At 35.2% G+C, this 12337-nt stretch overlaps 1 protein-coding gene across 1 annotated transcript; it reads right to left on the bottom strand.

Moving 5' to 3' along the window:
- Window positions 1-376: 376 nt before the first annotated feature.
- LOC131955708 (uncharacterized) lies at window positions 377-7103 on the bottom strand. The gene is made up of 4 exons (XM_059319931.1): window positions 6133-7103; window positions 4701-4894; window positions 4409-4514; window positions 377-748 (listed from the first exon to the last, which is right to left on the bottom strand). The coding sequence occupies exons 1-4, from the start codon at window positions 7018-7020 to the stop codon at window positions 581-583; spliced, it is 1356 nt and encodes a 451-aa protein (XP_059175914.1). The 5' UTR covers window positions 7021-7103; the 3' UTR covers window positions 377-580.
- Window positions 7104-12337: the final 5234 nt, after the last annotated feature.

Genomic DNA, 12337 nt, shown 5'->3' with positions numbered 1-12337 from the left:
GGATGAAAATAGCAGTAGCGAGGGGGGGGGGGGGGGGGACATATGTCCCCGGGCGCCACCTTAGGGGGCGAAAAAAATGGGTTGGAAAAATATAAATGAAAGCTTGAGGGGGGTGAAAATCAAAAGTTTGAGGTGGGGGGTGGCAAATCGAAATCTTGAGGGGGGTGCAAAACGAAAAGTTTGTCCCCGGGCGCCGGGAAGGTTTGCTACGCCTCTGATTCCATCCCATTCGTATAAAATATGAATAATTAGTTTCGTTTTCTGTCTTCCATTTCACAATTTAAAAATTATCAATAAGGTTTGAGAAGTAATTTCCACAAACAAATGCTTTTTTGCAATTAGTAATTTTTATTTGTTTTCATACTTTTTATGTTTATCGACTTCACTAAACTGTTGATCTTTTATTCAACCATTTAACTAGATGGAAATAATGATCTCAATTAAATATTTCATGATGGTAGCTGATTACAGATGGTGAACATTACAAAAGCTCCCTATAATAGATGGCATTGTTTCCGTGGAGCTAGACTGACCCATGGACAGTGTTAGCTCACTATGACATTATCTCGCACTTAGATCCCTAACTCTCTGTATTAGCGGTAATCGAACCTGGGCCGTCGGGCGGGTTTAGTTTCCGTCGCTTGTTAGAAATCTCTAGATGTTTACATTCTATGAGCCTTTGCCTTCTGGCTTGTATCAGGTCCAGAACTCGCTGTTGTGTATGTGGACTAGCAAAGTGAGCCGAGACCTGAAATATATTGATTGGCGTTATGTTATTTGTTGTCTCTTTGTTTTATGGTGATCCTTATATTTTATGGTGGGTTTTATAGTTTGTGGTAAGAATTATTTTATCTCGCACTTAGGTTCCTAACTCTCTGTAGTGGCGGTACTCGAACCTGGTTAACTAGCTTTTACGTGGCAGACTCAATATTTTTTATTTTTGACTGCTTTACGTTGTTATATATATATATATATATATATATATATATATATATATATATATATATATATATATATATATATATATATATATATATATATATATATATATATATATGATCTCAGGACAAATTATCTCAGACAAAATGTCCCAGACAAAATATCTCATGCACAAATGATCTCAAGGCAAATAATCTTAAGGATAAAGGAGCTCACGGACAACAGATCTCAGGACAAAATATATTAGGACAAATGATATCATGGACTACTGATCTCAGACAAAATATCTCGACTATTCTTATATACTAGAAAAATAACCCGTTGAGTGAGCGATACAACGGGCGCTAGGTTGATAGTGTTGTCTTTTTCTCCAACTCGAAACCAAAAACAAAATCACCATCTCAACTTCATATTTAATCGGAAATTTTTTTTATTGAAAACGGATTTCGACCAAAATTTGCGTTTTTTACGGGAATTAAGCTTGATCTAGGCGTAGTTACTTCATATTGATACTAAACATAGTCGAAGTCATACCCCTTATCTTTGCACCTAATCTCAAACACGACATAAGTCGCATTTATGGGGGGGGGCTCCGCCCCGCGCACCCCCTCCCCCCCCCCCCACCACTCATACTTTTATAGAAAACATATTTTTACCTGTGTCCGCTCCCTTCTAAAAAATTTAGTCCCCCCATCCCCGAAAATTTTAAGAACCCCCCCCCCCCCCCTCTGTGGAGGAATAACTCTGACAGAAACACATGGTCGCATTTTAGCTGACACAAACAAAAGGTAGAGCCTACTTCTATAATATTGACCTGTTTCCTACTTTCGACCGATAAATTTTACTCATGAAGACAGTGTATTTTTCAGGCTGCTCTTTCCGGGGGGGGGGGGCACTTGAATTTTTGCAAGGGTGAATAAATTTCCTCGTCGATCACCCCGCCCCACCCCCTTAACACACACACACTCTAAAGCATGTCTAAAGTCCCATTCAACGAAATATAATCTTTAATAGAAAACATATTTTCACCAGTGTCCGCCCCCTTTCAAACAAGTTAATTAAAAAGTCTAGTGACATTTAAGCGCAATTTCCTTATGTTTTATTTACAATAGAGTTACATGACTAAAAACCATTGCGCGCCTAGCTACTGAACGTGATGGCGCAGCTATTGAACGTGTTGACGCGTGTGGTGTGGTTGGATAAACATGCCTACTAATTCGGTCCAAATTTTAATTAATTCAAAAAAAAATGTTGTGCCCAAACGAAAGGATATTTTTGAAAACTTTCTTTGGCAATATTGTTCTAAATTATAGAAGGAATCGATTGGTAAATGTTTCAAGTCGCTAAGTGGTCTGGTTGCCGAGATATGGGTCAAAAACTGCATTTTTTTCGAGGTTTTTTTGGCTTTTCCGGGAAATCCATGAAAGAAACCCGGAATTTTTATGGCCTATGTTCATCCTCGTAACTTGCTTAACATAATTGCTTTTGGAACTAGTCCTCGATATTGCTTCGTTGAGGAGGAGATACGACTTAAAGCTGCGGACACACATACATACATCCATCCAGAAATGACGGGTTAATAAACGCAATTCTCTAGAATGGAAATTGCGCTAAAAAATTTTAGACGTGTTACCTACTTTCGATTGATAAATTTTACTCACGCAGACAGGCTTATTTTCCGGGGGTGGGGCACTTGAATTTTCGCAGGGGCGACACTGGTAAAAGTATATACTTTCTATATAAATTATTTTACTTTTTTTTTTTGGGGGGGGGGGGGGGAAAGGGGGATTAGAAGTTCTACCTGGGGGGGAAGGGGCTAAGCCCCTACCCGAAGAGATGCATGAAAGAAACTCTTCACCCAATTCACTTATAACATTAGACAAATAATTTAGGCCTTAATGTCAGTATTTTTATTATGGAGTATCGATGACTTTATTTTTTTAGGGGGTGGGGGGGGGGACTTAGACGTTCTACCTGGGGGTGGAGCTTCGCCCCTACCCGAAGAGATGCATGTAAGCGACTCTTTTCACACAAAACACTTTTAGGATTAGACAACTCACTCAGGCTGTAATGTCAGTGTTTTTATTGTAGAGTATCGATGACGTCATTTCTTTTGAGTTGGGATGGGGGGAGGGGCGGCTTAGACGTTCTTACGCGGGTGTGGGGCTTTTATATTATTTTGTGCACCCTCCCGGCTTTCGACTATTTCCTACTATATGCTCAATGTGACGTCATATATCTTTTGACCTTGAGATCATTTTGTTTTCGTTTTACTATGAACGTTTTTATTTTGCTTGTGTTTTTTCTATAACGTTCTTGTCAGATACATAGTTAGATAAATAGACAGATAGATACACAAACAGCGAAACTATTATTATTGATCACTTGGGGGGGGGGGAGTATGGCAACTCGTTTTAATACATTCTTTTTTTCTCGTATACGAAGTATATAGGACGTATTGTAATCGTGCAAAAAAATCGAAATCGAGACTTTCGCGATTTTGACAAATCTCGACGTTTTACACCTCCCGCAGTCGGATAATCATAGTTTTGAAATTTTGTTCGTATGTTTGTCTGTGTATGTGTGTATATGTGTGTTTGTGTGTGTGTGAGTACCGTTACAGCTAGGTTAATAACATTTCATATATAAGTATTTTATCAAATTTGTAGTTCTGTATTAACTTTTCAGCGATTTCCGATAACCGGAAATGGAACGTATTCTACTTTTAGTTTTTCAAAAGCCTATAACTTGAGTACTATTTCTAATTCTTTTTCAAAAAACTAAGTTTACTCTGTCTTTTGACCGTTTATTAAGTTTAAATCTTTCAAATAATATATCTCACAATAATTATGTGTGAAAAAAAAGTAAACAAAATCCATAATATGACATTAATAATTTAAAAATGTTTAAAATTGACGAAAATAATCCTAAATACTATAATTATTTTACTGTGAGATATTTTGTCCTGGTATATTTTGTCTTGATATCTTTTGACCTTGAGATCATTTTGTCTTTGAGATCATGTGTCCTGAGATAATTTGTCCTGGGAACATTTGTCCGTGATTTATTTTGTCTGGAATATTTTACCTGAGGTCAGTTGTCCTGTCACCATATATATATATATATATATATATATATATATATATATATATATATATATTTATATATATATATATATATATATATATATATATATATATATATATATATATATATATATATATTGGGTTAGACCCAATTTTGTTGTGGTCGTTGTCTTTATGGTGGTAACTTTTTTGTTTTAATTTATCTTTAGGTTATTGTCAGTTTTTGTGGCTTACATCTATTTTAAATCTTTGTATTAAATTGATTTTGGTTGTTGTTTTTCTTACTTTTGGTTTTAGTATTGTAGAGTGGCGCTTATCTGATGAAAACTTTCTGTGTGGTTTAAACTTCTGATACACAGTTTCAAATGTTACAGGCACCTTACCTTTAGATGTAGTAGACGTGGACAATTCCTGACAAATATCTCTAACGCGCCGTCAATTGGGCCGTCGAGATTGTCAATGTTCATCTCGAATTTAACCAGACTACGACTGTAGACAACACGGTTTGATTAGTAATTCGTGCGAATTCTTTTTAATGTCTTTATCTATTTGATTTTTTAAAAAACGTTTTCAGTGAACGTTATTTGTATTGCCCACAGATTCCTGTGAATGTGTTATTGTGACTTTATCTCTTCACCACACAGAAGAATCACACACCACTAAAGATTCACCAACCTGAAATGTGTAGAAATATGTTGCAGCACAGCCCCAGTATTCGGTATAGCATTGGTGTCTAAACAAAGAATGTTCAGCCGGATCTTGTTGATGGGTAACACTGGATCCAATACGGCCGGGACGGACACAGAAGCGTCTTCAGTAAGGCTATTAATAGAAGAAAACTCAACTTTCTTCGTTGGAAAAACTCGCATCTGTTGATGTCAAGAGAAGAAATAACAAGTTTTACTTAAATGCAATAAAGTATTTCAAAAATGTATCCTCTTAACCTTTCGTAGACTTTGTGTGATTTTAGGTTACCATAGAAACGTACTAATTTCAGGTTCAATTTACTTTCTTCCAGTAACTATTAAAGTAGAATAGGTTACTCGAACCTGAGACTTGTAATTTGAATTGAAAGGCACGCAGTCTTTATATAACTCAGTCGCCAGAGTTTCTTCCAGGCATCTCCCGAAAAATATGTAGCGCCCCCCCCCCCCCCCGAACGAAATGAAATTTATATAATTTATATAGAAAATATATACTTTTAACTGTGTCCGCCCCCCCCCCCCCCGAAGAAAGTCTACTGCCCCCCCCCCCCCCCCCCCCCCCGAAAATTTCAAGTGCTCCCCCCCCCCCGGAGAAAAAAGTCTGGAAGAAACACTGTCAGTCGCCATCATGAAAACACTTGTGTCACACATCGATTTGTCATTAAATCACATGATTTAGGAAACACCTTAAACTACTGAAAATACAGAGGTAATATCCACAGAAAAAAAAATGAGAGAGGGGGATAAATTCGTTTGTACATACGACAACTTGTCAACTTGTAAAGTACAATTTTTTCGACTAATTTTAAAAAACATTTTCTGATTTGAAACATATTTTTTCACTTTCATGAAGAAGCAAATGTTAATGGATATATCTGATATTTAAAATTTGCTTTATCTAGAAAAATTAACAGAACTGTTAACTGATGAGTTCATAAACATTGCGGTTAGGTTATGGGATAGGTTTAAAACATATTCTGTTTTGAGTAAGCTTATCCTAATCACTCCCTGTTCATTTGCTTGACTATAGACAATTTGAGCAAAGTAGAACATTTGTTTTGTTTTTTAATGTTCTATGGGATCGTTCACTTCTTATTTTGTTGGGACCATGTATATATGGGGATTGTGTGTTGGGGGTTATCATAACGATGAGGAAACATGATGTGGGTAGTTGACAAGGTGGTAATTAATCTAGCAGTAATGACCAGATGGACAGGAAGTAATTTTATAGTAGGGGTCTAGATAGACGACACTAGATGTGTGTGGACGTGGGGGGGGGGGGAGGGTTAGGGTTCTGAGTTTATATCTTGATCATAAACAAAAGCAATGTCCTCCATTACACGCTTCTTAGTTGTTACAATCTATCTTTAAATACTTTAATGAAAATAACATGATTTACTTACCAATTTAACCCAACAGCTTTGAGTGATTGTTTTTGTAGCAACGCAAACATAAGGCGCACATATTCTCAATGTTTCTAACTGTGCACAGGAAGTAGACAGCGCATTAACAAAATCATCGGTAAGAACAAAGTAGTCGATCCCCAGTTTTTTCAATTTTTTTAAAGAAAGTATGTTGTTGGTCACGTTATCAAAATTTACAGGTTCCTGGGGAAATAACACTATAAATGTATGGAAAAAGCCGTCAATCATTAGAGACTGAATAGTTTCTTTGGACGCTGATATTACTGCGTCAAGGACTTTGATGCCATCGATGAGTCGCCATTTCGCAAACGGCATCGCGAAACATTGCAGACGGTCAAATCTGGACAGCATTCGTGTCAGAATTTGAAGGATGCTTGACCTAACGGACTCTCTTTCGCAACCCATACGCGCGTCAGATATTTTAAATGACGTCAGCTTTGTTGGCTTTAAAAGTAGCAATAGTTTCCGTAAATAGACGGTCATATTCTTACAGCAGGCGAGATAGTAGAACCGGTGCTCACAATTGATCACCAAATTCCGGCACCGGCTTCCGTAAAGTTTGGCGAACAAGTAAGAGTTTTGTCTTAGCTTGGATTGTTTTTTGCATGATAGTTTGAGGTGGGCGTTCCACCAAAATTGCGGTGTGCCGTGGATTAAGTCGTGCCAAGACTTACACACACCTGCTAGTTTTACCAAGTCCTTAAGGTCAAAATAGCTAAAGATTTTAATAAGGATTTCTTGAGGAAAAAGGCTCGCCAGATAAGGAACATTTGATGGTTTGTTTAAAATAAAGTCATACTTCTCTTTGGTCTGATCCAATGCCAAAAGGGATGTGCTCGCTATAGTAGTCTTTTTAATCCTGTTCATTTTTTAATCAAAGTTAAAGTAAATTCACAGAAAAAAAGGCGGTCGGGGCAGTTTTCAAACAATGTGGCTTATGTTATTTTTTATGTGATGAACTTTTATAAAATTACTTCCTTCTATAATCTATTGCATGGTGCAATTCTGTGCATTAAGATGTGTGGTGTGAATTTTTTTTTTTTTAAAAGCTGCTTTTCATCAAGCACTAGAAAGATTAAAATAAATGTTTGTTTTTTCTAAAACGCTATAAATAACCCGTTAAGTGAGAAATACACCCGGAGCTCGGTTGACGGAAACCAAAACCAAAATCCCCATCTCAACCTGAAATTTAACCGGCAACGAAAAATGTCTTTGAAAATGGATATTTATCCAGAATTGGCAGTTTAACAGGCTCCGAAAATTAAGCCGGATACGTAAAGCTTAACTGCGCATTTGAACCAGATCAGGAAATATTACCTGGCGGATACGGAGATTCAGGCAGATATTAAAATTTTACAGTATACGAAATTTCATTTGAAACGTAGTATTATCCGGAACAGGCAATTTTACCGAATCCTTAAATTTTGTCGGATACGGAAATTTAGGACTTAAAAATGCACGAAATTTAACCGAAACGTAACTTTATTGAAAACCGGTATTTTACTTAATCAGAAAATTTAACCGGACATACAAATGCAGCTGGAAAAACGATATGTATCCTGAAACGAAATTAAAAAAACGGAAACGTAAATTTATCCAGAAACTGACATTTTTAACCGGTAGCGAAATAAAACCTGAAACCAGGGGCGAAACTATAGTGCCGCCAGACCCCGCAATGCGGTGGGGGGGGGGGGGCACGCCATTTATGGGCCCATAGCCAACCATAATAATTTTTTTATAGTTAAAAATATTTTTCTACTTGCATTTTTGACTTCACGGTAAAAGCTTTTATGAATAACAAACATATTTACTACCGTACTGATGTTATAAAGTAGCTAACACATCTTGTTGAGTAAAATAAAATATATGCCTGAGCTGTAGTGTGAAAGATAGGCAAACGTTCAAAACACTTCCATGACTTATTTTCCTTTCCTTTTTCAAATAGTTAAATAAGGGTGCTCATAAGCTCCTTTTAATATATGTGTACTAAACAAATTAAAAGGCAATTACTTCTCTTGCTTATTATTTTTTTAAAAATACATACTAATAAACCGGGAGTGATCTCCCCTAAACTTTCTCGAACATTCTTATATAACTTGGAATATAGACATGATTTTTAATTACTTAATTAAACTTTGAAAAATAGAATAGAATCTCATAGAAAAAAGAATTGCGCACCAAGCAAACGCCAAAACCAAATATGCATAATAGTGCGCAATATTATTAGTACTTTATAAATTTTCTTGCGTTTTTTGAGTAATCGGAAAAAGCATAAATTAGTACTTTCGGTCAACGAAAATTGCTCAAACAGACACACAGACATACGGACAAGATTGCAGAATTATGCTTTTTCCGTATCAGTGAGGTGCAAAATGTCGAGATTTGTAAAAATCTCGATTTTTTTTTTTTTGCACGATTACAAGACTTTCTCTATACTTCGTAAATACGAGAAAGTAACAATGACAGAGCATAATAAACCGGGAGTGATCTGCCCTAAACTTTCTAGAATATTCTTATATAAAATAACAGGGGATGGGAACTCGGGCTATAGACATGATTTTTAATCCATTTTAAATACTTAAAGTTTTAAAAATAGAATAAAATCTCGTAGACAAATTAATTTCACACCAAGTGACCGCCAAATAAAAAAGTGCATAATAGTGCGCAATATTATTAGTACTTTAAAAATTTAAATTTGCTTTTTGAGAAATCGGAAGTAGCGTAAATTACTACATCCGGTCAACGGAAATTACTCAAAATTTAACAGAAGGTAGAGAATTAGATCGTTTACTCACATGTGAAATTTCATTTATCTATCTGAAATAGTACTTAGTTATAGGTTTTTTGAAAAATTCAAAGTAGGAAAAGTACCACTTCCGGTTATCGGAAATCGCTAAAGTTGATAAGGATCTACGATTTTGATAAAATACTTATATATGAAATTTCATCAACTTAGCTGTAACGGCACTCAAGAAATCGTGTTTACACACGGAAACACACACACAGACAGACAGACACACAGACATACGGACAAGATTGGAAAATATGTTTTGTCGTATCAGTGAGGTGTAAAACGTCGAGATTTGTAAAAATCTCGATTTTTTTTTTTTTTTGCACGATTACAAGACTTTCTCTATACTTCGTATATACGAGAAAGTAAAAAGGAAATATATTTAAAACAAATAATAATAAACCGGGAGCGATCTCCCCTAAACTTTCTCGAATATTCTTATATAAATTAACAGGGGATGGGAACTCGGGCTATAGACATGATTTTTAATCCATTTTAAATACTTAAAGTTTAAAAAAAAAAATTCATAAAAAACGTTTTAATAAGCTTTTATGTACTAATGCACTAAAAAGTAGAAAATAAATTATAGACTACTATTTAAATAACTATAAAGAAAAGCGTGGGTCATTTTAGTATCTATTGGATACCTTCACTAATGTTTAGGAAGAGACCCACACTTTTCTTTATAGTTATGTAAATAGTAGTCTATAATTTATTTTCTACTTTTTAGTGCGTTAGTACATAAAAGCTTATTATTAAAACGTTTTGTTTTTTGAATGATTTTTACTTTCTCGTATATACGAAGTATAGAGAAAGTCTTGTAATCGTGCAAAAAAAAAAAATCGAGATTTTTGCAAATCTCGACGTTTTGCATCTCACTGATACGGAAAAACATAATTTTGCAATCTTGTCCGTATGTCTGTGTGTCTGTGTGTGTGTCTGTGTGTGTGTGTGTCCGTGTGTAAACACGATAACTTGAGTACCGTTACAGCTAGGTTGATGAAATTTCATATATAAGTATTTTATCAAAATCGTAGATCCGTATCAACTTTTGAGCGATTTCCGATAACCGGAAGTGGTACTTTTCCTACTTTGAATTTTTCAAAAGCCTATAACTTGAGTACTATTTCAGATAGATAAATGAAATTTCATACGTAAGTAAAAGATCTAATTCTCTACCTTCTATTAAATTTTGAGTCATTTCCGTTGACTGGAAGTAGTACTTTACGCTACTTCCGATTTCTCAAAAAACTAATGTAAATTTTAAAAGTAATAATAATATTGCGCACTATTATGCGCTTTTTTATTTCGCGTTCAATTGGTGTGCAATTAATTTGTCTACGAGATTTTATTCTATTTTTAAAACTTTAAGTATTTAAAATGGATTAAAAATCATGTCTATAGCCCGAGTTCCCATCCCCTGTTATTTTATATAAGAATATTCGAGAAAGTTTAGGGGAGATCACTCCCGGTTTATTTTTCAGTACTTTCGTGTTTTATTTACAATAGAGTTACACGACTAAAAAACATTGCGCGTCTACTGAGCGCAATGGCGCGCCTACTAAACGTAATGGCGCAGCTATTGAAAGTGACGACGCGTGTGGTGTGGTTGGAGAGACATGCCTACTAATTCGGTTCAAATTTTAATTAATTCATAAAAAATTAATTAGGCATCCAATTAAGTCAAATTTAATTTCAGATTGCATTGTCTTCATGTCTTGACCCACGTGTCAAATGTGAATAGTATCAGTCTAGTAGAACTGTCCGAATTTTCACTCCTGCATTTCGATCTAGACTGACGACAGACTGACGACAGAGGAAGTGAGTTAAATAAAAGCTTGTAATAAAAAAAGCATAAAAAAAACCGTTTTAATAACAAGCTTTTATGTAATAATGCACTAAAAAGTAGAAAATAAATTATACACTACTATTTAAATAACTAGAAAGAAAAGCGTGGGTCACTTTAGTATTTACTGGATACCTTTACTAATGTTTAGGAAGACACTGACGCTTTTCTTTCTAGTTATTTAAATAGTAGTGTATAATTTATTTTCTACTTTTTAGTGCATTATTACATAAAAGCTTGTTATTAAAACGTTTTTTTTATGATTTTTTTTTCAGTACATTACATGTTTTATTTACAATAGAGTTACATGACTAAAAATCATTGCGCGCCTACTGAACGTGATGGAGCAGCTATTGAACGAACCGTGATTGCGCAGCTATTGAACGTGATGAAGCGTGTGGTGTGGTTGGACAGACATGCCTACTAATTCGGTCCAAATTTTAATTATATCATAAAAAATTAATTAGGCATCCAATTAAGTCCAAATTTAATTTCAGATTGCATTGTCTTCATGTCTTGACCCACGTGTCAACTGTGAATCGTATCGGTCAAGTAGAAGTTTCCGAATTTTCACTCCGGCGTTTCGGTCTAGACTGACGACAGACTGACGAGGAAGTTAGTTAAATAAAAGCTTGTAAAAATAGAATAAAATCTAGTAGAAAAAAGAATTGCGCACCAAGCGAACGCCAAAACAAAATGTGCGTAATAGTACGCAATATTATTAGTTCTTTATACATTTACATGCGTTTTTTTGAGAAATCGGAAATAGCAAATTAGTACTTCCGGTAAACGGAAATTACTCAAAATTTAACAGAAGGTAGAGAATTAGATCTTTTACTCACAAGTGAAATTTCGTTTATCTATCTGAAATAGTACTCAAGTTATAGGCTTTTGAAAACCCCCCCTTCTCTTTGAACAATTTCCTTTCCACTCCCCATCCGGAGTCTTGACATTTTCATTTGACCTTTGCTCCTTTTACTGTTATCCCATTCAATTTTCCCACGTTTTCCTTAACTTGCTTTCGCGTCTGTTTTTCCAAGCAAATCTTGCGATCAAAATTTCGGGCACTTCCCAGTTAGCTAGCGCACTGAAATTTTCAGGGAAGCTTTGTTTCCGATGACAATACAATATTCAATTGTTATTTATACTAAAATTGATCCATGGAAAATTTTTATTGATCATTTTAGACCCCTATATATTAGTACAAAAACGGGACATAACCTAGTAATTGTAATTTGATGAAAACAAGGTTCGGTACTCTCTCTCTTTTGGCTTACTGAGTAGTGGTCACGCAGTGTTTGTGTACAAACCTATGCAAATCTGACTGATCAGGAATTAGAATGTTGATGGTCAAATGGTTTGCACGCGAGGGCAAAATGGTGAAAGAAACGGCAACACAGAAGAAACGTCGATTGGAAAAGGCACGTATTTTTTACGAGTTGTCTTCGTTTACCCAAAAAAAAGTGAATGCGAAAAGATAAAATCGATAGCAAGATTCGAATGCAAACAAACAGACAAAGACTAAAAAGTAAAAAATAATTATCATT

This window comes from Physella acuta, unplaced genomic scaffold, assembly GCF_028476545.2.
Source record: "Physella acuta isolate Inbredline_101_S28 unplaced genomic scaffold, ASM2847654v3 ptg001095l, whole genome shotgun sequence".
Taxonomy (NCBI): domain Eukaryota; kingdom Metazoa; phylum Mollusca; class Gastropoda; family Physidae; genus Physella; species Physella acuta.
Note: the sequence above shows the minus strand (reverse complement) of the source record. Positions and strands in the feature narration are given on the sequence as shown.